Source organism: Pseudophryne corroboree, chromosome 4 (genome assembly GCF_028390025.1).
Source record: "Pseudophryne corroboree isolate aPseCor3 chromosome 4, aPseCor3.hap2, whole genome shotgun sequence".
Classification (NCBI taxonomy): Eukaryota; Metazoa; Chordata; class Amphibia; order Anura; family Myobatrachidae; genus Pseudophryne; species Pseudophryne corroboree.
In genome coordinates this window covers 714,845,740-714,872,492 of record NC_086447.1, presented here as the reverse complement: position 1 = coordinate 714,872,492, position 26,753 = coordinate 714,845,740, and the positions used below count along the sequence as shown (strand labels likewise).

Genomic DNA, 26,753 nt, shown 5'->3' with positions numbered 1-26,753 from the left:
GTTTTCTTGACCACTGATTGTGTGTTATCTTGAAAGAAACTTGGAGACAAGTGATTCTTTAGGTTCTTAGCCTTCTGAAACACCACCCTAGCTGAATCCCCCAAACATGGATTAAGAACCTTATCTAATTTCAAGAGTCCAAAATTTTTCTTTATAATTTTCCTAACATCCTCAGCACATATATTATATTTTGTTATAAAAGGCATAATCTGATTATTGTCCGGACCCGTTTTCTGTACTACTGAATTTTTAGTCGTAAGAAGGAGAGAACTCCTTTCTCTGATGGACGCCCTCTCAAGGGAATCCGCCAGTAATTTCTTCGGATATCCCTGGTCTAAAAACGCACATGTAAGGAGATCGGACTGTTCATAAAATGTACATTCATCGGTACAGTTACGCTTCATCCTAAGATATTGTCCCATGGGTATATTGTCCTTCCATTTGCGGTGGTGGCAACTGCCGTAATTTAAAAAGCTGCTGCAATCCACCTCCTTTCTATAGGTTTGGGTGACCAACTTATTATCCCTAACCGAGAGAGCAATATCCAAAAAGTTAATGTGGGTAGGGTGACAAGAGTGACTGAATTTAAGCCCAAATGTGTTAGAATTAAGATATAAAAGAAAAGAAGACACACTAGAAACCCCATCCCAAATAATAAACAGATCATCAATGTACCGACCATAGAGCACCAGATTCGCGCCGAAGGGGCCCCCCCAAATATATTCCTCCTCAAAGAGCCCCATATACAAGTTGGCAAAGCTCGGCGCGAACCTCGTGCCCATGGCGGTACCGTGCACTTGAAGATAAAACTGTGAATTAAACAAAAAATAGTTGTGAGATAAAATAAAATTCATGGATTCCAATACAAACCCACGTCGCCCAGGAGACAGTCCATTGGTAGTTTCCAGAAAGTGGCGACAGGCTTCTATCCCTCCTTGATGGGGGATATTGGTGTAAAGTGACTCGACATCACATGTCAGGAGTACATAACTCTCCCGCCACTCGATACCACTCACTAGATGCAGAAAGTGATTGGTGTCCCTAATGTATGACTGCAACTCGACGACGTGGGGTTGTAAAAAGGAATCCACGAATGCCGACAAATTAGACGTGAGGGACCCTACACCAGATATAATAGGACGCCCCGGGGGTGCTACCAAAGACTTATGAATTTTGGGGAGATGATAATAAGTGGGAATGACCGGATAAGGAATAAAAAGAAAGGAATATTCATCCTTAGAAATTGCTCCCTCGGTTAGGGCTTGTTGTAGAAAAGATTTAAATGCCTGAACATATATGGCTGTGGGGTTAGAGGGGAGTCTAGAGTAGAATTTTTCATTACCCAATTGTCTCAATGCTTCTTCATAATACACTACCTTGTCTTGTAACACCACCCCTCCCCCTTTGTCAGCACTTTTGATGATGATGGTATGATCATCTTTTAGTGCTTTGAGTGCTCGTCTTTCATTAATATTCAAATTATCACCCTTTCCAACTGCTTTTCTCTTATTACATAATGAGCGAAAATCATTCAGTGTTGATGTATAAAAGGTCTCAATGTAAGAACTTTTATGTTGAACAGGATAGAATTCTGACTTCTTTTTAAATGCTTTATTAGCCCCAACCTCCTCGTACAAACTATCTGTGATATCATAAACCTTTTTCATACTTCTCTCGCTATTTTGTTCAACGTAGTCATTCTCCATTAATAATGAGTTCAGAATTTCCAGTCCTTTATTGTCCTCATCGTTCAATATGATTGGTATACCTTCAATATCATGTTGTTTTAAAGATTTATTAATAAAGTATCTCTTGCGACACAAATCCCTAGTGTACCTATTAAGAGCCACAAAGAGCTCAAAAATATCGGGTTTAACCGATGGTGCAAACTTGAGACCTTTGGAAATTACAGCTTTTTCATGTTCGCTCAGTACTCTGGATGATAGATTAAAAATTCCCTTATTTCTCACCCTAGCCTTCCGCTTTTGGTGTTGTGTCTTAATTCCTCCTCTACATCCTCTTGTTCTTCTGGTCTCGACCTTTTGGGGGTATTTGGGTGCAATGGTTGAAATCTGTTCTGTACTTCTAAATGACCCCTTCCTACTCCTAAAAAATCCTTTCTAGATTTCTGTTCAACCCTATATTCACCCTCCATCCTATAAGGTTCTTTGGGTCTGGCTCCTCTACTTTCAAAAGACCCTCTCCTCCTATCCTGAATAAAATTCCCTTCCTTGTTATATCCTTTTCCTCTTTCCTGTTGTTTAACCTCATACCCTAATGCCCCCCCATAACTGGCTGTTTTTACTTCATATCGATCGTATGTAGATGAAGTACTCGTTCTCCTATTTTTATTTTTATTTGTATTGAAATGCTTGTTGTTAATCAAATTTGCATCATAATCCTTCCTTCTAATTTGATAACCTTCTCTCTCATAACCACCATCCCTAAATTTCCTAGGGATGGTGGTTATGAGAGAGAAGGTTATCAAATTAGAAGGAAGGATTATGATGCAAATTTGATTAACAACAAGCATTTCAATACAAATAAAAATAAAAATAGGAGAACGAGTACTTCATCTACATACGATCGATATGAAGTAAAAACAGCCAGTTATGGGGGGGCATTAGGGTATGAGGTTAAACAACAGGAAAGAGGAAAAGGATATAACAAGGAAGGGAATTTTATTCAGGATAGGAGGAGAGGGTCTTTTGAAAGTAGAGGAGCCAGACCCAAAGAACCTTATAGGATGGAGGGTGAATATAGGGTTGAACAGAAATCTAGAAAGGATTTTTTAGGAGTAGGAAGGGGTCATTTAGAAGTACAGAACAGATTTCAACCATTGCACCCAAATACCCCCAAAAGGTCGAGACCAGAAGAACAAGAGGATGTAGAGGAGGAATTAAGACACAACACCAAAAGCGGAAGGCTAGGGTGAGAAATAAGGGAATTTTTAATCTATCATCCAGAGTACTGAGCGAACATGAAAAAGCTGTAATTTCCAAAGGTCTCAAGTTTGCACCATCGGTTAAACCCGATATTTTTGAGCTCTTTGTGGCTCTTAATAGGTACACTAGGGATTTGTGTCGCAAGAGATACTTTATTAATAAATCTTTAAAACAACATGATATTGAAGGTATACCAATCATATTGAACGATGAGGACAATAAAGGACTGGAAATTCTGAACTCATTATTAATGGAGAATGACTACGTTGAACAAAATAGCGAGAGAAGTATGAAAAAGGTTTATGATATCACAGATAGTTTGTACGAGGAGGTTGGGGCTAATAAAGCATTTAAAAAGAAGTCAGAATTCTATCCTGTTCAACATAAAAGTTCTTACATTGAGACCTTTTATACATCAACACTGAATGATTTTCGCTCATTATGTAATAAGAGAAAAGCAGTTGGAAAGGGTGATAATTTGAATATTAATGAAAGACGAGCACTCAAAGCACTAAAAGATGATCATACCATCATCATCAAAAGTGCTGACAAAGGGGGAGGGGTGGTGTTACAAGACAAGGTAGTGTATTATGAAGAAGCATTGAGACAATTGGGTAATGAAAAATTCTACTCTAGACTCCCCTCTAACCCCACAGCCATATATGTTCAGGCATTTAAATCTTTTCTACAACAAGCCCTAACCGAGGGAGCAATTTCTAAGGATGAATATTCCTTTCTTTTTATTCCTTATCCGGTCATTCCCACTTATTATCATCTCCCCAAAATTCATAAGTCTTTGGTAGCACCCCCGGGGCGTCCTATTATATCTGGTGTAGGGTCCCTCACGTCTAATTTGTCGGCATTCGTGGATTCCTTTTTACAACCCCACGTCGTCGAGTTGCAGTCATACATTAGGGACACCAATCACTTTCTGCATCTAGTGAGTGGTATCGAGTGGCGGGAGAGTTATGTACTCCTGACATGTGATGTCGAGTCACTTTACACCAATATCCCCCATCAAGGAGGGATAGAAGCCTGTCGCCACTTTCTGGAAACTACCAATGGACTGTCTCCTGGGCGACGTGGGTTTGTATTGGAATCCATGAATTTTATTTTATCTCACAACTATTTTTTGTTTAATTCACAGTTTTATCTTCAAGTGCACGGTACCGCCATGGGCACGAGGTTCGCGCCGAGCTTTGCCAACTTGTATATGGGGCTCTTTGAGGAGGAATATATTTGGGGGGGCCCCTTCGGCGCGAATCTGGTGCTCTATGGTCGGTACATTGATGATCTGTTTATTATTTGGGATGGGGTTTCTAGTGTGTCTTCTTTTCTTTTATATCTTAATTCTAACACATTTGGGCTTAAATTCAGTCACTCTTGTCACCCTACCCACATTAACTTTTTGGATATTGCTCTCTCGGTTAGGGATAATAAGTTGGTCACCCAAACCTATAGAAAGGAGGTGGATTGCAGCAGCTTTTTAAATTACGGCAGTTGCCACCACCGCAAATGGAAGGACAATATACCCATGGGACAATATCTTAGGACGAAGCGTAACTGTACCGATGAATGTACATTTTATGAACAGTCCGATCTCCTTACATGTGCGTTTTTAGACCAGGGATATCCGAAGAAATTACTGGCGGATTCCCTTGAGAGGGCGTCCATCAGAGAAAGGAGTTCTCTCCTTCTTACGACTAAAAATTCAGTAGTACAGAAAACGGGTCCGGACAATAATCAGATTATGCCTTTTATAACAAAATATAATATATGTGCTGAGGATGTTAGGAAAATTATAAAGAAAAATTTTGGACTCTTGAAATTAGATAAGGTTCTTAATCCATGTTTGGGGGATTCAGCTAGGGTGGTGTTTCAGAAGGCTAAGAACCTAAAGAATCACTTGTCTCCAAGTTTCTTTCAAGATAACACACAATCAGTGGTCAAGAAAACCTGGTTAAATCAAAGTGTAGGCTGTTTTAGATGTGGTAAGATCAACTGTATCACTTGTAAATTTATAATACATAGAAGTATCTCATTTAAATCAACAACACTAGGATTGGAATTTGCAATTGAGAATTTTATTAATTGTCAGCAGACATATGTCGTCTATTTAATAAGCTGCATATGTGGAAAACAATATGTGGGGAGGACAGTTAGGAGTCTTAATACAAGGTTCTTAGAACATAGACGGAATGTCCTCAAGAAGAATCCTCACCACAGTGTGTCAAGACATGTAACCTATCAACATGATGGCAATGTAGAGTCACTGAAGGTGCAAGGTATTGAGTCTGTGGCCCCCACCTCCAGGGGAGGCGACAGGTTCAATAAATTGTGCACAAGGGAGGCATTTTGGATTTTCAACTTGGGCACTTTGGTGCCCGAAGGTTTGAATGAGAATATGGAGATTAATAATATTAGATGATATTCAAGTGCCCATAGGACCTTTTTCTTGTTTTTTCCACCTCTCCATCACTATCCTTTCCCTCCTTTTCTGTTTTTTCCTGTTTTTTATGTATTTATATATACATGATAAACAGTGATAATAATAATATTTTCATGGATTATGGAATTTCCAATCTTGTGAGTTGTTGGTTCCCATTTGTACTTTGAAAAGTATAGTATATTTGGAACTACAGTTTGCAATAAAACCCTTTGAAGAGTTTGCAGGATGCATTTAATGTACTTTCTATTATTACACAGAATCAGAATTATGCACTCATCATAAAGTATGGGAGCACGTAACTAATAAATATATACACATAAATAATAATGAAGGAGACAACTAAAAATATTAATACAAAATATAAATAATGAAAAATATATAAAAAACATAATGTTTAAAATCAATATTATATGTGGGGATGGGTTGGAGTTGAACTCGGGACCCTGTGAATGCTAATGCGGGACATTAAACCACTGGGCTAAAGTGGATGTCATATAAGTAGAACGGAATTTTTGTAGATTTGATACTGATATATGTAGATAGTGCATGTATGCCATCACCTCTGTTCTCTGATCATTTAGATAGAAATATTTTATTGTTTATACAATAAAAGTAATTTTTAGGTTATGAATATATTGCTATATACTTAATCCACCTTTTGTTATTGTATGATTAGATTAGGACAATTTATGGGTCATTATGAGATTGAATTTTGATTTTGCACATGTGAGAGTAATTCAGGTGTGACAATCAAAGAATTGGATCATGATTGGTCCCCTGATACTTAAATAGTAGGTTGGACAGCCCCATGTTATCCTCTGACGAAACCGCACTTTTACATTGGCGGAGAAACGCGTAAGGACCGGGGCTTACTTCAGATCAGTGTCCCTCCTGTTATCAGCGGCTTACGAGCAAGCAATATCCCTTGGTGCCGTTTCCGTCTGCATGCTGGTCGACTGTGGTGACTCTCCGGTACACCTCGCCAAAGGTGTTTCCCTGCAACTGTGACTGAGATCTGCAACGGGGGCCGTCCACGGATACCTAAAGGATATACTCCTGGCTGTGAGTATAAAGTGGACATTTGCAATCATGGCCCATCAGCACAGTGGGAATGAATGAAAAGGTCTATTTGACACAGATACCGGAGTATAAGCACTTGAAATTCTTGGCCGTTCAGCTACATTAATTAACGGAGTGGGAAGCTGGTGCTATTAGATATATAAGGAGACCTATTAACAAGTACAAAACGTCTACAGCTGTTAAAAACAACAGGCAACAAAGTGTTCCTATATTAGACGGTACACCGTTCAGGACTCTTTAACTATTAATAAAATTGTACCAACTACAAATCTGGACATAAGAATAACGTCCAGGTATCCGCTGCAGCAGGGGGCATTTTTATTGATTTTTATTTATTGATTTTTTATTTATATGTGTATATGAGTTTATATTTATATTTATTTGTATTAATTAGTATATATGTGTGTTATTTTATATATATAATAAATTTGAGCTAAATAGCTATATGCGCTCTCTGATAATTAATTGTTATCTTCCGTAATACGTTTTTATGTGGATAGGTCAGTACTGTCCGGTTGAGAGCAGCATAAGTTCAATCCATATGATCCATATTGTATAAATTAGGTGGTTTTGACGCGCTGGAATTATTTGTTTCTTGTTTTTGTGTGTCAGAATTGGCGGCTTTGTCATATAAAAGCCCTTACTTAATATTTCATTCTGAAAGGGCAGAATTGAGGTCTCGTCCTCAAATTTTCTACCTAAGGTGTTTTCTGCATTTCACATGAACCAACCTATTGTGGTGCCTGCGGCTACTAAGGACTTGGAGGATTCCAAGTTGCTTGACGTGGTCAGGACCCTGAAAATACATGTTCCAGGACGGCTGGAGTCAGAAAATCTGACTCGCTGTTTATCCTGTATGCACCCAACAAACTGGGTGCTCCTGCTTCTAAGCAGACGATTGCTCGTTGGATTTGTAGTACAATTCAGCTTGCACATTCTGTGGCAGGCCTGCCACAGCCAAAAATCTTAAAATGCCCACTCCACAAGGAAGGTGGGCTCATCTTGGGCAGCTGCCCGAGGGGTCTCGGCTTTACAACTTTGCCGAGCAGTTACTTGGTCAGGAGCAAATACGTTTGTAAAATTCTACAAATTTGATACCCTGGCTAAAGAGGACCTGGAGTTCTCTCATTCGGTGCTGCAGAGTCATCCGCACTCTCCCGCCCGTTTGGGAGCTTTGGTATAATCCCCATGGTCCTTACGGAGTCCCCAGCATCCACTAGGACGTCAGAGAAAATAAGAATTTACTTACCGATAATTCTATTTCTCGTAGTCCGTAGTGGATGCTGGGCGCCCATCCCAAGTGCGGATTGTCTGCAATACTGGTACATAATTATTGTTACCAAAAAATTCGGGTTATTGTTGTAGTGAGCCATCTTTTCTAGAGGCTCCTCTATTATCATGCTGTTAACTGGGTTCAGATCACAAGTTGTACAGTGTGATTGGTGTGGCTGGTATGAGTCTTACCCGGGATTCAAAATCCTTCCTTATTGTGTACGCTCGTCCGGGCACAGTATCCTAACTGAGGCTTGGAGGAGGGTCATAGGGGGAGGAGCCAGTGCACACCAGGTGATCCTAAAGCTTTCTTTAGATGTGCCCAGTCTCCTGCGGAGCCGCTATTCCCCATGGTCCTTACGGAGTCCCCAGCATCCACTACGGACTACGAGAAATAGAATTATCGGTAAGTAAATTCTTATTTTTGGTACTTACCAGGTAAATCCTTTTCTTTGAATCCATAGGGGGCACTGGACGCCCACCCAGAGCAGTTTTACCTGGTTTGTGGTAAGTTCAGGGGATCTTATGGTAACACACTCTCACCGACTGGTTCAAATTATCAAGTGCTGGTTATGGTGTCAACTGTTTAGTTGTCAGTAACGTTATGTGTCAACTTCATTGTTGTCCGTTATTTTATTTGTAATACTCCATTGTCAACCTCTCTATAGCTCCTGTTCGGCTCAGTAAAAAACACTGAGGTACTCTGGGATATGGAGGGGTGGAGTGTTCTAAATTTAAATATTCAGTGCCCTGTTTCCTGCGGAAGCCGTCCATATCCCAAGAGTACTCCAGTGCCCCCTATGGATTCAAAGAAAAGGATTTACCTGGTAAGTACCAAAATCCTATTTTTAGGTATTCTGTTTGGGCAACAGCATACCTGCACCAGGGGGACGGTCACCAGTCTTGGCGTAAGGGCCGCTCCTCCGCTGCAGGACCACCGTCCTGAGAGATTGTTGCACCGCGGGGCACTGCGCCTTTACGGTCACAATCGCAGCAGTGGTGGCGAGTACAAACCGGGGGCCCCCGCTAGGGGGGGGGCCCCGATTCATGGTGCAGCTTACACGCAGGGAGGCATATGGGACCCTCCTGGGGGAGACCCGCTATAGCCCCATGTGTAGACTGGCTAGCGATGGCTTAAACTAACACTTGTGTGATGTTTTTAAGCGGTTTGGGAGACATTGCCAGTACAAAAAACATTGTAGCTCTGGCGCCAATATGGGACGGGGCTTCCTCAGAGCGGGACCAGCGGCATTTTGGAGCCTTCCTCTGCCTAAGGCTGCAGCAGCAGGCACAGACAGCTCCTCCAGACACTCATGAAACGCTGGAAAACTGGTACAGGGTGTAACAAAGGGGGAGAGCCGCTATTGTACACAATCTGTGTCCTGAAACAGGACAGAATACCAGTCTTATACTGTGATATATCAGGTTACAGCCTCACTGGGGCTATTTAGCTTGGGCTGGTCTTCTCTCTCTCTCTCTCTCTCTCTCTCTCTCTCTCTCTCTCTCTCTCTGACATACAGTAAGGGCAGGCTTGCTATCATTTACTTGTCTGTGTGTATGTGAATGTAAGTGTTGTTACTGTGATCATGGTAAAACACCAATTATGCAGTGTCTTTCACACCAGATTCTCTCCTGTTACGTCTGGTTCATTATCCTGTGAACAATGTAGTCAGTCCTCTCAGCTAAGTGAGGGGACTGGGGGGGGATTGGGAGTCAAGAGCCTTCCTTGCTAGGTGCCATTAAAACTATGATGTCTGATATGTCATCTCAGCTCACTGCAAATGCTCAGAAAACACAACAGTTGCAGATCTGGCTGCAAGGGCTGACTAGCCACCCACCCTAGTTCAGGTCCACAAAAACGTAGGTTGCCTGCATTGCTATCTGATTCAGATGAGGAGATACTGGAGGAGGGGGAGGAATTGGAACCTATTACTGGGTATTCTGAACCCCTCATTCTAGCTATACGGGATGTGTTAAAACTCCCTCTAGAGGACACTGTGTCACAGCAGTTGTTTTTCGTCACACAGCATAAGCCCAATGTCACTTTCCCTGATTCTGCAGAGTTGATGACTTGTTTAAATTAGCCTGGAAATTAGAGACTACACTAAAATCTATCTACACAGCAGCAGGTCTATCTCAAAGGCCGGTCACAGCGGGTTGCTGGATGACTCATGCCATTCATTCCTGGGCAAATCAGATTCAGTAGGGCCTCTTGGGGGATATGCCCCTGGTCACTACTGTGACTCTCCTGAAGCACATTCAGGACACTGCACGCGTCCTGTGTGACTCTCTCAAGGAGTTAGGCATTATAAATGCCAGGACCACTGCTATGACAGTGTCAGAGCGCAGGGCCTTGTGGTTGCGTCAGTGGGTAGCGGATTCAGAATCCCAAGCGCAGTGTAGAGTCACTCCCCTTTTAGAGGTAGAATTGGATACGTGGATTTCTAAAGTTACTGTGGGGAAGTCCACGTTCCTCCCCTCTGGATCCCCGCCGGCTAGGCGTTCCTACCCGGGGCCATCTACCCAGTCCTTTCAGTCTAACAGGTTTAGATCTAGGGTCAGAGGCGCCTCCAATGCAGCTAGAATCACCAGAGGTAAGACCAGAAAACCAGCGATCGCCAATTCTTAGGAGAGCACCGGTACAGCTAAGGGCTTCAGCATGACAGTGCCCACCCACCCCAAGGGGAGCTCGAGGTGGGAGTTCGACTGTGTCACTTCAGTCGCATCTGGGAAAGTTCCTGTCAGGATACCTCGGTCAGAGACCTAATTTCTCGTTGCTACAAGCTGGAGTTCGACGGTGCTCCTCCCCAACGATTTTCAAATCCAGCTTACTAGCTTTATAGGATATGCGTGTTACGCTGCAACAGGCCATCCTAAAGTTGATCCAATCCCAAGTCATTGTTCCAGTGCCGCTGCAACAACAGGGAAAGGGTTATTATTCCAACCTGTTTGTGGTTCCAAAACCGGACGGTTCGGTAAGGCCCATTTTGAATCTCAAATCCTTGAACCCTTACCTAAAGGTTTTCAAGTTCAAGATGGAATCTTTGCGAGCAGTGATTACGGCCTGGTAGAAAGGGAGCTCATGGTCTCCCTGGATATAAAGGACGCCTACCTCCATATCCCGATTTGGCCACCTCATCAGGCCTACCTGAGGTTTGCCCTGCTGAATGATCACTACCAGTTCCAGGCGCTACCCTTCGGCCTGTCCACTGCTCCGAGGGTGTTCACGAAGGTGATGGCGGAGGTGATGTTCCAACTCCGGATCCAGGGGGTCAATGTTGTCCCTTACCTGGACGATCTCTTGATAAAAGCGAGATCCAGGGAGCTTTTGTTGCTTCATATAGTCCGCACTATCCAGCTTCTGTCACACCATGGATGGATCCTCAATTTACAGTAGTCTCACCTGGAGCCAACTCAGAGGCTCCTGTTCCTGGGAATGTTTCTGGATACTGTGGCCCAAAAAGTGTTTCTCCCAGAGGACAAGGCGAGAACACTTCAGGAGATGGTCCGCATGGTTCTCTAGCTTACTCGGGTATCCATCCATCTGTGTATACAGTTGTTGAGGAAATGGTTGCCTCACACGAAGCGATCCAGTATGGAAGGTTCCATGCTAGGACTTTCCAGTTGGATCTCCTGAGCATCAGATGCACTGGATAGTTCGGCTGTCACCTCAGGACAGAATTTCTCTCCTGTGGTGGCTGCAGTCTTCCAACCTAATGGAAGGCCAAAGTTTCGGGATTCAGGATTGGCTCCTCCTCACAACGGATGCAAGGATGGGGAGCTGTCACCCAGGGGACCCAGTTCCAGGGCAGGTGGTCAGCCCACGAAGCCCTACTTCCAATCAACATTCTGGAACTCAGGGCGATCTACAATGCTCTGATTCAGGCCTTTCCTCTGCTCAGGGATCAGGCGATCCAGGTACAGTCGGACAACGTCACTGCAGTGGCGTACATCAGTCGACAAGGAGGGACAAAAAGCAGGGCCTGCATGCAAGAGGTGTCAAGGAAACTCCTCTGGGCAGAAAGAAATACAAGAGCAATGTCTGCAATCTTCATTCCAGAAGTAGACAACTGGGAAGCGAACATCCTAAGTCGTCACAACCTCCAACCGGGAGAGTGGGGGCTACATCACCAGGTGTTTCAGCAGGTCATCGACCACAATAGACATGATGGCTTCTTGCCTCAACAAGAAGGTTTGTTGGTACTGCTCACGAACCAGGGACCCTCAGGCGAGAGCAGTAAATGCTCTGACATCGCCATTGTCTTACCGGGTGGTGTACCCGTTTCCTCCGATTCCACTCCGATACGGTGCTCAAGAGAATCAGGTATCAAAGAGTCCAGACAATTCTGATTGCCCTGTATTGGCCTCGGAGGGCGTGGTACGCGGATCTTCTGGACATGTCCGTCGAAGACCCTTCGCCTCTGCCATTGAGAAGAGATCTATTCAATAAGGACCGTTCATCTACCCGGACTTATGGCGGCCTCGTTTGATGGAATGGAAGTTGAGCGGAACATCCTAGCTCACAAGGGCCTTTCCAAAAAGGTTATTGATACCATGGTTCAGGCCAGGAAACCTGTGATGTCAAAAACACTATCATCATATCTGGAGGAGATAAGTCTCTTGGTGCGAGGAACGCTCGTATCCGCCTGCGGAATTCCACTAGGGACATTTTCTTCATTTCCTGCAGGCTGGTGTGGATAAGGGCTTACGTCTGGGTTCCATTAGGTCCAGATTTCAGCCCTCTCAATATTCTTCCAAAAGAAATTGGCAGTATTGCCAGAAGTTCAGACCTTCTTGCAAGGAGTACTTCACATTCAACCTCCTTTTGTGCCGCCCACGGCACCCTGCGATTTGAATATAGTGTTGGAATTTCTACAGTCCTCCTGGTTTGAACCGCTGATGACGGTAGAAGACAAGTACCTCATGTGGAAGACGGTGATGTTACTGGACCTGGCTACTGATAGGCGTGTCTCTGAATTGGGGGCCTTATCGTGTAAAAGCCCTTACTTGGTCTGTATAAGGACAGAGCGGAGCTCAGGACTAGGCAGCAGTTCCTGCTGAAGGTTGTCTCCGCGTTCCACCTGAATCAACCTATTGTGGTTCCATCCAGTTCTGGCGCTTCTGCTCCGCCGAAGGCTTTGAATGCTGTGCAAGCCTTGAAGATCTATGTAAAAAGAACGGCTCTGATCAGAAAGATGGATTCCTTGTTTGTGCTCTATGATGCGCAGAAAAAGGGTTCTCCTGCTTCAAAGCAGTCCATTGCTCGTTGGCTTTGACTGACTATCCAACAGGCCTATGTGTCAGCAGCCTTACCTGTTCCTGAGTCTCTAAAGTCCCACTCTACAAGATCGGTGGGCTCATACTGGGCGGCTGCCCGTGGAGTCTCGGCCTTGCAATTATGCCGAGCTGCTACTTGGTCAGGCAAGAAAACTTTTGTAAAGTAATACAAGTTTGATACCCTGGCCAAAGAGGATACGTAGTTTGGGCAGGCGATGCTGCAGAAGTCTCCACACGTTCCCGCACGTTCTGGAAGATTTGGGACGTCCCCATCGTACTAAGTCTCCCCAATATCCCTTATGATTTTAATTACCTACCGGTAAATCCTTTTCTCGTAGTCCATAAGGGATATTGGACGCCCGCCTCAGTGTGTTGACTTTTCTGCAGGTTCTCGTTATATGGTTACATGTTCAGCTGTTGCTGTTGGTTCTTGCCAGCTGTTGCTGGTTGTTGTATGTTAGTGGTGTGCTGGTGTGTAAATCTCACCACTCATTGTTATGTTCCTTCTCTCAAGTATGTCCTTTCTCCTTCGGGCACTGTTTTACCTATAACTGCCTATGGGAGGGGGCATAGAGGAGATGAGCCAGCACACCCGGTTGAAGAAATTTAAAGTGCACCGGCTCCTTTGGACCCCGTCTATACCCCATCGTACTAAGCCTTCCCAATATCCCTTATGGACTACAAGAAAAGGATTTAACGGTAGGTAATTAAAATCCTATTATTTTCTTGTTTCTCCTGCCTCATATTTTACAAATTAAGTCACTTTTTAATTTCTCTAACGTCCTAGTGGATGCTGGGGACTCCGTAAGGACCATGGGGAATAGACGGGCTCCGCAGGAGACTGGGCACTCTATAAGAAAGATTTGGTACTATCTGGTGTGCACTGGCTCCTCCCTCTATGCCCCTCCTCCAGACCTCTGTTAGATTTCTGTGCCCGGCCCGAGCTGGTTGCACACTAGGAGCTCTCCTGAGCTGCTAGAAAGAAAGTATAAATTAGGTTTTTTATTTTACAGTGAGACCTGCTGGCAACAGGCTCACTGCATCGAGGGACTAAGGGGAGAAGAAGCGAACCTACCTGCTTGCAGCTAGCTTGGGCTTCTTAGGCTACTGGACACCATTAGCTCCAGAGGGATCGACCGCAGGACTCGTCCTTGGTGTTCGTTCCCGGAGCCGCGCCGCCGTCCCCCTTACAGAGCCAGAAGCATGAAGATGGTCCGGAAAATCGGCGGCAGAAGACTTCAGTCTTCACCAAGGTAGCGCACAGCACTGCAGCTGTGCGCCATTGCTCCTCATACACACTTCACACTCCGGTCACTGAGGGTGCAGGGCGCTGGGGGGGGGGCGCCCTGAGCAGCAATAATATCACCTTGGCTGGCAAAATAACCACAATATATAGTCCCAGAGGCTATATATGTGGTAATTACCCCTGCCAGAATACAGAAAAAAGCGGGAGAAAGGCCGCCGAAAAAGGGGCGGAGCCTTCTCCCTCAGCACACTGGCGCCATTATTCCCTCACAGTTCCGCTGGAAGGAAGCTCCCTGACTCTCCCCTGCAGTCTACACTACGGAAAGGGTAAAAAAGAGAGGGGGGCAACCTTCTGGGTCTCAAAAGCGCCCACTATCCCAAATAGTAGACACTGATACCAACACGGATTCTGACTCCAGTGTCGACTACGATGATGCAAAGTTGCAGCCAAAATTGGCTAAAAGTATTCATTATATGATTATTGCTATAACAGAGGTGTTGCATATCACGGATGAACCCTCTGTCCCTGACACGAGGGTCCACATGTTTAAAGAAAAGAAACCTGAGGTAACCTTTCCCCCATCTCATGAGCTGAACGAATTATTTGAAAAGGCTTGGGTATCTCCAGACAAAAAACTACAAAAAACTGCAGATTCCCAAAAGGATTCTTATGGCGTATCCTTTCCCGACTAAGGACAGGATACGGTGGGAATCCTCCCCGAGGGTGCACAAAGCGTTAACACTCTTATCCAAAAAGGTAGCGCTGCCATCTCAAGATACGGCAACCCTCAAGGATCCGGCGGATCGCAGGCAGGAGAATTCCTTGAAGTCTATTTACACACATACTGGTACCTTACTCAGACCGGCGATAGCGTCGGCTTTGGTTTGTAGCGCAGTAGCAGCGTGGACAGATACTGCTGATATGGATGCGCTGGATAAGGAAACCATTTTATTGACCCTGGGTCATATTAAAGATGCTGTCCTATATATGAGAGATGCTCAGAGAGACATTGGCCTACTGGGTTCCAGAGCCAACGCTATGGCGATTTCGGCTAGACGAGCCCTATGGACCCGACAATGGACGGGCGATGCCGACTCGAAGAGGCATATGGAGGTTTTACCTTACAAGGGTGAGGAATTGTTTGGGGAAGGTCTCACGGACCTAGTTTCCACGGCTACGGCTGGTAAATCAACTTTTTTGCCTTATGTTTCCTCACAGCCTAAGAAAACGCCATATTATCAGATGCAGTCCTTTCGGTCGCATAAACCCAAGAAAGTGCGGGGATCTTCCTTTCTTGCCAGAGGTAAGGGCAAGGGGAAAAAGCTGCCAGCCACAGCTAGTTCCCAGGAGCAGAAGTCCTCCCCGGCCTCTACAAAATCCACCGCATGACGCTGGGGCTCTGCTGAGGGAGTCCGCCCCAGTGGGGGCACGTCTTTGACTTTTCAGCCACGTCTGGGTTCACTCACAGGTGGATCCCTGGGCAATAGAAATTGTTTCCCAGGGTTACAAGCTGGAATTCGAAGAGGTGCCTCCTCGCCGTTTTTTCAAATCGGCCCTACCGGCTTCTCCCCCAGAGAGGGAGATAGTGTTAAATGCAATTCAAAAATTGTGTCTTCAACGGGTGTGGGGTATGGTATGCCGGCGGTCGAGATCCCGGCGACCAGCATACTGGCGCCAGGAGCCCGACCGCCGGCTTACCGACAGTGTGGCGAGCGCAAATGAGACCCTTACGGGCTCGCTGTGCTCGCCACGCTGCGGGCACCTTATTTTATTTTATTCTCCCTCCAGGGGGGTCGTGGACCCCCACGAGGGAGAATAAGTGTCGGTATGCCGGCTGTCGGGATTCCGGCGCCGGTATACTGTGCGCCGGGATCCCGACAGCCGGCATACTGAAGACCACCCTCTTCAACAAGTGGTGGTCAAAGTCCCCCTGCTGCAGCAAGGGATGGGGTATTACTCAACCCTGTTTGTAGTCCCGAAACCAGACGGTTCGGTCAGGCCCATTTTGAATTTAAAATCCTTAAACCTATACTTTAAAAAGGTTCAAGTTCAAGATGGAGTCGCTCAGAGCGGTCATCGCCAGCCTGGAAGGGGGGGGATTATAAAGGATGCATACCTTCATGTCCCCATATATCCGCCTCATCAGGCGTTCCTGAGGTTTGCTGTACAGCATTGTCATTACCAATTTCAGACGTTGCCGTTTGGGCTTTCCATGGCCCCGAGGATTTTCACCAAGGTAATGGCGGAAATGATGGTGCTCCTGCGCAAGCAGGGTGTCACAATTATCCCGTACTTGGACGATCTCATAATAAAGGCGAGATCGAGAGAACTGTTGCTGAACAGCGTATCACTCTCCCTGATGGTGTTGCAACAGCACGGCTGGATTCTCAATATCCCGAAGTCACAGTTGATTCCAACGACTCGTTTGCCTTTCTTAGGCATGATTCTGGATACAGACCAGAAAAGGGTTTATCTTCCGATGGAAAAGGCCCAAGAACTCATGTCTTTGGTCAGGGACCTATTGAAGCCAAAAAGGGTGTCGGTGCATCACTGCACTCGAGTTCTGGGAAAGATGGTGGCGACTTACGAGGCCATTCCATTCGGCAGATTCCATGCAAGAACTTTTCAATAAGACTTTCTGGACAAGTGGTCCGGGTCACATCTACAGATTCATCAGATGATCACCCTGTCCCCCAGGGCCAGGGTATCTCTCCTGTGGTGGCTGCAGAGTGCTCGCCTTCTGGAGGGTCGCAGGTTCGGCATTCAGGACTGGGTTCTGGTAACCACGGACGTGAGCCTCCGAGGTTGGGGTGCAGTCACACAGGGAAGAAACTTCCAGGGTCTCTGGTCAAGCCAGGAGGCTTGTCTTCACATCAACGTACTGGAGTTGAGGGCCATATACAACGCCCTTCGACAAGCGGAAAATTTGCTTCGCGACCTACCGGTTCTGATCCAGTCAGACAACATCACTGCAGTGGCGCATGTAAACCGCCAAGGCGGAACAAAGAGCAGAGTGGCAATGGCAGAAGCCACCAGGATTCTTCGCTGGGCGGAAAATCATGTAAGCGCCCTGACAGCAGTCTTCATTCCGGGAGTGGACAACTGGGAAGCAGACTTCCTCAGCAGACACGATCTACATCCAGGAGAGTGGGGACTTCATCAGGAAGTCTTCACAGAGATTGCAAGTCGGTGGGGACTGCCTCAGATAGACATGATGGCGTCACGCCTCAACAAGAAACTACCGAAGTAATGCGCCAGGTCGGGGGACCCTCAGGCAGTGGCGGTGGACGCCCTGGTGACACCATGGGTGTTTCAGTCTGTCTATGTGTTCCCTCCTCTTCCGCTCATCTCAAAGATATTGAGAATCATGAGACGAAGAGGAGTACAGACAATTCTCATTGTTCCAGATTGGCCGCGAAGGGCCTGGTATCCGGATCTGCAGGAAATGCTCACAGAAGATCCGTGGCCTCTTCCTCTCAGAGAGGACCTGTTACAACAGGGGCCCTGTCTGTTCCAAGACTTACCGCAGCTGCGTTTGACGGCATGGCGGTTGAACGCCGGATCCTAGCGGAAAAGGGCATTCCGGATGAGGTCATTCCTACTCTGATAAAGGCTAGGAAAGACGTGACAGCTAAACATTATCACTGTATATGGCGAAAGTACGTATCTTGGTGTGAGTCCAGGAATGCTCCTCCGGAAGAATTCCATTTGGGCCGTTTCCTTCACTTCCTACAGACGGGAGTGAATTTGGGCCTAAAATTAGGCTCCATTAAGGTTCAGATTTCGTCCTTATCCATTTTCTTTCAGAAGGAATTGGCTTCTCTTCCAGAAGTCCAGACCTTTGTGAAGGGAGTGCTGCATATCCAGCCTCCTTTTGTACCTCCAGTGGCATCCTGGGACCTTAACGTGGTGTTGCGGTTCCTTAAGTTTCACTGGTTTGAACCACTTAAAACGGTGGAATTCAAATATCTCACTTGGAAAGTGGTCATGTTGTTGGCCTTGGCATCGGCAAGGCGAGTGTCGGAGTTGGCTTTATCTCACAAAAGCCCCTATCTGATTTTCCATGTGGCTAGAGCAGAGTTGCGGACTCGTCCTCAATTTTTGCCCAAGGTGGTTTCTTCTTTTCATATGAACCAACCTATTGTGGTGCCTGTGGGATTCCGAGTCCCTTGATGTGGTCAGGGCTTTGAAAATTTATGTGGCCAGAACGGCTCGGGTTAGGAAAACAGAGGCACTGTTTGTCCTGTATGCAGCCGACAAGGTTGGCGCTCCTGCTTAAGCAGACTATTGCTCGCTGGATCTGTAACACGATTCAGCAGGCTCATTCTATGGCTGGATTGCCGTTACCAAATTCTGTAAAGGCCCATTCCCCTAGGAAGGTGGGCTCTTCTTGGGCGGCTGCCCGAGGTGTCTCGGCATTACAGGTGTGCCGAGCTGCTACTTGGTCGGGTTCAAACACCTTTGCGAAGTTCTACAAGTTTGATACCCTGGCTGATGAGGACCTCATGTTTGCTCAATCGGTGCTGCAGAGTCATCCGCACTCTCCCGCCCGTTTTGGAGCTTTGGTATAATCCCCATAGTCCTTACGGAGTCCCCAGCATCCTCTAGGACGTAAGAGAAAATAAGATTTTAAACCTACCGGTAAATCTTTTTCTCCTAGTCCGTTGAGGATGCTGGGCGCCCGTCTTAGTGCGGACTACATCTGCAAGACTTGTATATAGTTTTTGCTTACTTAAGGGTTATGTTACAGTTTTGATCAGTCTCGGGCTGATGCTGTTTTGTTTCATGCTGTTAACTGGTTCGTATGTGGATGGTGTGGGCTGGTATGAATCTTGCCCTTAGATTAACAAAAATCCTTTCCTCGTACTGTCCGTCTCCTCTGGGCACAGTTTCTCTAACTGAGGTCTTGAGGAGGTGCATAGAGGGAGGAGCCAGTGCACACCCATATCTAAAGTTCTTTTTAGTGCCCATGTCTCCTGCGGAGCCCGTCTATCCCATGGTCCTTACGGAGTCCCCAGCATCCCCTACGGACTAGGAGAAAAAGATTTATTGGTAGGTTTAAAATCTTATTTTATATGGTGCCACAAGGGTTCCGCAGCGCCCAATTACAGAGTACATAAACAAATAATCAAAACAGGAAAACAGCAACTTTACAGTTGATGACAATATAGGACAAGTACAGGGTAAATAAACATAGCTACATCAGCAGATGAAACTGGAATAAGTATCAGGCGACAGAAGACTGCTGGATTTGGTGCAGTTGAAGATTATTAAAGTAAGAAAAAGGATAAGCACATGAGGGAAGAGGGCCCTACTCGTGAGAGCTTACACTCTATCCTTAGGTTGATAATGCTTATTAACCCCACTTTTTTTTTTTTTTTTTTGCACCAAAAAATAATTAAGTATGTAAAGGAATTTATAATGACTCTCAGAGGCAGGCAACATTGATAAAACATTTTATTTCTGGAATCTTATTATTTTGATTGACAAAGGGTCAACATTTTGACGTGATGTGGATTAGGCACTGAGATAGGAATTGTTTTCCAGATATGGGGTATATGCAATTGCGGTCGAATTCCCGAAATTGTCGAAAAATTGGACTTTTTCGCCAAAAGAAAAAAATCGACAATGCAATTCAGTACTTTCCGACAAAAAAAAACGGACTTTCAAAATTCGACTGGTATAAATGCGGCAATTCGACAAAAGTATATTCAATTGAAGTTTGGAAATTCGACAACAGTGCTTTTAGACCGTATATTCGTCATTTTCAATCCGCCACACTTTGGTGGGTGAATCTAATAAAAAAAATTTAAAACATGTTTTTTTGGGTGTTTTTTTTATTGGTAATAGCATATCTATTTATATTAGAAGGGATTAGGTACTTGGTTTGTCTTTTTGGGAGGCACAAGTATTATTTATATATTTAAAAATATATATATATATATATATATATATATATATATTTTTTTTTAGATGGAATGGTAAAATCCCGGAAAAAAAATGGCGTGGGGTCCCCCCTCCAAAGCATAACCAGCCTCGGGCTCTTCGAGCCAGTCCTGGTTCAAAAAATCCGGGGGGGAAATGGACAGGGGATCCCCCGTATTTTTAAAACCAGCACCAGGCTCTGCGCCTGGTGCTGGTGCAAAAAATACAGGGGACAAAAAGAGTAGAGGTCCCCCGTATGTTTTACACCAGCATCGGGCTCCACTAGCTGGACAGATAATGCCACAGCCGGGGGTCACTTTTATACAGTGCCCTGTGGCCGTGGCATTAAATATCCAACTAGTCACCCCTGGCCGGGGTACCCTGGGGGAGTGGGGACCCCTTCAATCAAGGGGTCCCCCCCCAGCCACCCAAGGGCCAGGCATGAAGCCGAGGCTGCCCCCCCCCCCCATCCAAGGGCTGCGGATGGGAGGCTGATAGCCCTGAGAAAATGTAAAGAATATTGTTTTTTCCTGTAGTACTACAAGTCCCAGCAAGCCTTCCCCGCAAGCTGGTACTTGGAGAACCACAAGTACCAGCATGCGGGAGAAAACCGGGCCCGCTGGTACCTGTAGTACTACTGGAAAAAAAATACCCAAATAAAAACAGGAGACACACACCTTGAGAGTAAAACTTTATTGCACTCCTGCCGCAACACACATACTTACCTATGTTGACCCGCCGACTGCCACGTCTCCTGATCCGACGATCCGGGGTACCGGTGAATCAAATTATACTCACCTCAATCCAGTGTCCAGATATAAATCCTCGTACTTGGCAAAACAAATAAACGCACACCCGAACCAGTGGACTGAAAGGGGTCCCATGTTTACACATGAGACCCCTTTCCCCGAATGCCGGGACCCCACGTGACTGCTGTCACGAGGTCCCTTCAGCCAATCAGCGAGCGCAACGTCCTGGCACTCTGCTGATTGGCTGCACGTCTGAGCTGTCAGACAGCGCCTCGCAAAGCCTCTCCATTATACTCAATGGTGGGAACCCGCAAAGTACCCACCATTGAAAGTAATGGAGAGGCTTTGCGAAGCGCTGTCTGAGGTCACACGCGCATACAGCCAATCAGGTGAGTGCAACGAAGTAGCGCTTCCTGATTGGCTGAAGGGACCTCGGTGACAGCAGACACATGGGGTCCCGGCATTCGGGGAAAAGGGTCTCACGTGTAAACATGGGACCCCTTTCAGTCCGCTGGTTCGGGTGTCCGTTTATTTGTTTTGCCAAGTACGAGGATTTATATCTGGACACTGGATTGAGGTGAGTATAATTTGATTCACAGGTACCCCGGATCGTCTGATCAGGAGACGTGGCAGTCGGCGGGTCAACATAGGTAAGTATGTGTGTGTCGGCAGGTGTGCAATAAAGTTTTACTCTCAAGGTGTGTGTCTCCTGTTTTTATTTGGGTATTTTTTTTCCAGTAGTACTACAGGTACCAGCGGGCCCGTTTTTCTCCCGCATGCTGGTACTTGTGGTTCTCCAAGTACCAGCTTGCGGAGGAGGCTTGCTGGGACTTGTAGTACTACATGAAAAAACAATATTCTTTACATTTTCTCAAGGCTATCAGCCTCCCATCCGCAGCCCTTGGATGGGGGGACAGCCTCGGGCTTCACCCCTGGCCCTTGGGTGGCTGGGGGGGACGGACCCCTTGATTGAAGGGGTCCCCACTCCCCCATGGTACCCCGGCCAGGGGTGACCAGTTGGATATTTAATGCCACGGCCGCAGGGCACTGTATAAAAGTGACCCCCGGCTGTGGCATTATCTACCCAGCTAGTGGAGCCCGATGCTGGTGTAAAAAATACGGGGGACCCCTACGCTTTTTGTCCCCTGTATTTTTTGCACCAGCACCAGGCGCAGAGCCCGGTGCTGGTTTTAAAAATACGGGGGATCCCCTGTCCATTTTTCCCCCAGATTTTTAGAACCAGGACCAGCTCGAAGAGCCCGAGGCTGGTTATGCTTTGGAGAGGGGACCCCACGACATTTTTTTCCGTGTTTTTTCCCGTTTTTACCCATTTTTAAAAAAACGGAACAAAATCCGTCAAATCGGCCGTTTTTCGTCAGCGGGACTGTCGAATCCGTTTTTTATTGCATATGGTCAATTTCGGCACCCACTTGCCGAAATTAGACTGTCGAATTGAAAAACGTCCGAAAAATTGCCGCGATTCGCCGCTAATTGCATATACCCCATACCTCACATAAAAAATGTATCATCAGGAGTGGCATTTCCGAGCAATTTTTCTAAACTTTGACCACCTATATCTCAAAATCTATGAGGCCTAGAGAAGAATACTTTTACATGGATTTGAGTCGGTGGGTGTCATGGCCTGGGTGAACTGACATGGAATGATCCACGTGTCACTATCTCAGTCACGCTCAGAAAATTCAATATTTTGGATATGGGAGACTCAATCTGTATTACAATATTAATGCTGATTTTGCTAAATTTTGAGTTACACTAATTGTTCTTTGATTATATTTTTAGAAAATACGTACAAGAAGTAAAAGCTTTAGCGCACCTTGAACATAAAAACATTGTTCGATACTATAATGCCTGGAAGGGACAGGATTGTTTTGCAGACAGCAGCCAAAGTGGTAGTTTAAGGTATGGTATCAGGGTTTTTTTCTTTTTTCTTTTTATTCCATTGATGAAATAAAATAAATAAATAAATAAATATATATATATATATATATATATATTTGCACCCCATTCAGATATATAAAGTCAAATATGTATCTGTGGCTGGATACTTTTGTTTTATCTGAAGCTGCATTTTGTTGAACATATGCATTTTGTATTCTCGTTGATGAATTATACATACACTATATGGACAATAGTTTTTGGACGCCTGACCATTACACCAACAGGGACTGTAATGACATTGTATTCAAGTACATATACTTTAATATGGATATGACCCCCTTTTTGCTGCTATAACAGCTTCCACTCTTCTTGGAAGGCTTTCCACAGGTTTTTGTAGTGTTTCTGGGGGAATTTGTGCCTATTCATTCTGCTGAGCATTTATTAGGTCAGGCACTGATGTTGGAGTAGGCCTGGCTCCCAATCTACGATCTAGTTCCTCCTAAAGGTGCTCGATGCGGTTTAGGTCAGGGCTCTATGCTGGCTATCAAGGTTTTCCACACTGAACTCATCAAACCATGTCTTTATAGTCCTTGCTCTGTGCACTGGGGCACAGTCATGTAGGAATAGAAAAGGCTCTTCCTTAAACTGTTGCCATAATGTTGGAAGCATAGTATTGTTCAAATTGTCTTGGTATGCTGAAGCATTAAGAGTGCCCTTCACTGGAGATAAGGGGCCTAGCCCAAACCCTGAAAACCAGTACCATACCATTATCCCTCCTCCACCAAGCTTTACAGTTGACATAATGCAGTCAAGCAGGTAACGTTCTCTAGCATTCGCCACACCAATACTTGCGCATCTGACTGCCAAACAGAGAAGTGTGATTCATCACTCCACAGAACATTCGACGCTTGGCATTGGACTTGTTGATGGGAGGCTTGCTTGCAGCTGCTCGGCCTTGGAAACCCATTCCATTAAGCTCCTGCCGCCCTGTTTTTGTGCTTACAATAATGCCAGTGAAAGTTCAGAACTCTTCAGCTATGGAATCATCAAAGCTTTGGCCACTTTTACACACCATGCGTTTAGCAGTCGTTGACCCCACTCTGTGATTTTATGTGGTCAGCTTCATGGCTGTGTTGCTGTTGTTCCTAAATGCTTCCACTTTCTAATATCACCTACAGTTTACCATGGAATATCCAGCAAGGATGAAATTTCATGAACCGTCATATTGCAGAGGTGGCACCCTATCACAGTACCACGCTTGTAGTCACTGAGCTCTTCAGAACGACCCATTTAGTATCACAGATGCTTGTAAATGGAGACTGCATGGCTAGGTGCTTGACTTTATACACCTTTGGCAATGGGTCTCATTGAAACACCTGAATTCAGTAATTAACAGGTGTAGCCAAATACTTTTGTCCATATAGTATATATATTATATTGTATATATTTCTCTTGCAGCAAGGCTGGGGAACACTGGACCATGGGATTGCAGGTTGGAGCTAGCACCTAAATTAAACTGTAGCTTTAAAAGTAAGCTCCTCCCCCGTGCATCCCCATGATTCCAGTTTTCTTTTAGGTGCCTTGAAGTGAGGGTGCAATTTTCAGGACTGCTGTGCATCTCTAGTTTTATTTCTTTGTAATTTTTTTTTATTTTTTTACTGGGTATGCGGTGTATTCAGTCACTATTTCATCTGCCGCTGGCTCAGTGAAAACTTAATCTGGTTCTATCGGCTCTCACACAGACTCTTTCAATTTACATTAAGTTGATCATAGATTCATTATTTGGAAAGTGGGTTTCCTTATGGCTATTGCCTCGCCTTGGCTTGTTTCCTAGTTCAGAGTTTTATCTAATACTTTTTCTCATCTTCTATGGCCGCAAATTGGTTATTCTTATGGTTTCTACAGATGTGTCCTCTTACATCATTGCTGTAGTCACGTTAAACAGGCCTTCAATTGCGTGTTTCCCACGATAATGTGTCTTAGTTGCAAACTAATGCAATAGGACGCACGAGCAGTTTCTGCTGATTAAAATGATATGCAGCATGCCTGTGCTCTGTGTGTAATTACAGCTGTATCTGCATCCGAAATGCCATGTTTTAATCAGCAGAAGCTGCTCGTGTGTCCTATTGCATTCGTTTGCGACTAAGACGGCACTCGTGCGTTATGTGTAGCGCGACTTGTAGCTCATGGAGCAAACATGCAAGAGGACACATCTGTATGATCCAGCGAAAATTGTTTTGGACTTAACACTAAACAAGGAAAAAAATTTGACAACTTATCTAGACCAATATATTCAAGCTCCGCTACTTTTGCCTAGCCCTCCGGATTTTCTTTCCACAAGTTTCCTTCTGTTCCCTCCTTTCGTAAGCTTCCTCTGATCAAAAGTTTCATTCAAGATTTACATTTAGCTAACTATTCTTGTAACTGTTATTGTTTATTTATTAAGTGCTGACATATTACACAGCACAGTACATTGAGGTGATCATGATTTAATAAAATTCTATTCAGTGACATGTAGCAGAAGGAATAGATGACTGCCCAAATGGCCTTACAATCTGAGAGGTGTGGGTGACACTCTAAGGGTACACACTAATCGATATGCTCTATGAGCGAAGTAGCCAAGTGTTACCCCGGGCCGCCTAGCGGCGGGCATACACAATGTGCAATAATACTTATGATATCGCACAGTGACGTCATGCCGCGGCCGGGCCGTGCATGCAACTTTGGACGATGAGTCCAAATTGAGCTGCAGGTATGGCCGACACAGAGGGTTGTTAAAGACTTGTGGGGCTGTGTATTGCTAGGCATTGGCGGCGGCAGCATACACATTTAGCGATACAGTAAATGACGTCCCTCAAGAAGGGTCAAAATGAGCGATGTTTAATTTTTCGTTAAGTGTGTACCCACCTTAAGGCCCATCACTCTTCTCACACATTGATTATTGCAGAAGTATCCTTACTAAATAAGTCTACTTACTTATTATTTACCTGTATTCTACTGAATTCAGGATAAAATACTTTTACTCACACATAAGTCTATTAACGAAACTACTCCAAGATACAGTATATCTGTTCATTTATCTCAAAATATCTTTCAAACCGACCTCTCCTCTCTGTACAAAATCTGCATCTCACATCCACACGCATTATCTGCTCCCATTCATGGTTATTCCCCTTTAAGCTGTAAACCCTGGCTTTAACTGGAGGGATGTAGGTTCAGGGGACATTTAAAGAAAAATTACTTCACAGAAAAAGTAGTGGACAAGTAGAATAGCCTCCCATCAGAGGTGGTAGAGGCTAATACAGTAGAGCAATTTAAACATGCTTGGTATAGACATAAGCTTATCCTTACAAAGAACTGAGGGTTTGAGGTAAAAATAAGGTTAAACATGGGGCAGTCTAGATGGGCCAGGTGGTTCTTATCTGCCACCAAATTCTATGTCTCTATGTATTTAACACAGCTCGAACCCTGGAACAGAATGGGATGTAGTGATGTGACCGGCGGTCAGAAGACTGCTGTTCACAATACCGTCACCTCCATCCCGCCCCCTGAACCTCCCAACAGTCTGCATGCCGACTAACAGGCACTATTCACACTCATGGATGTCCATGACATAGAGTGGGAATAGAACCTGTGGCGAATGTAGCCACCGAGCCCGTAGCTCGTCCGCAAGGGGATTTATTGCGCCTGCAGGCATTCTGCGGCCGGGATCCCGGTGTCGCGATGCTGGCCGCCGGTGAAACAGCCCCGCCGCCACAGAACACAGGCTGAAGCCTCTTCAGTTGGAAGTGCTGACCAAGTGGAATGGCTCCCATGTGCACATCAGCAAACAGTCCATTGTCCCTCTCGTGGTGGCTTCTTCGGTCCAATCTGAAACAGGGACGCCCATTTTGGATCAAGGATTGGATCCT

The 26,753-nt window shown here is 45.2% G+C and overlaps 1 protein-coding gene across 6 annotated transcripts in view; it reads left to right on the top strand.

Annotated features, from left to right (window-relative positions):
- Nucleotides 1–26,753, top strand: part of LOC134910212 (interferon-induced, double-stranded RNA-activated protein kinase-like) — a 354,989-nt gene that overhangs the window by 183,633 nt on the left and 144,603 nt on the right. For all 6 annotated transcript variants that reach the window (XM_063917987.1, XM_063917992.1, XM_063917986.1 and 3 more), the window contains exon 16: nt 22,744–22,863. In XM_063917987.1, coding sequence (XP_063774057.1) covers nt 22,744–22,863 — 120 coding nt within the window. The remainder of the gene's footprint in view (nt 1–22,743; nt 22,864–26,753) is intronic.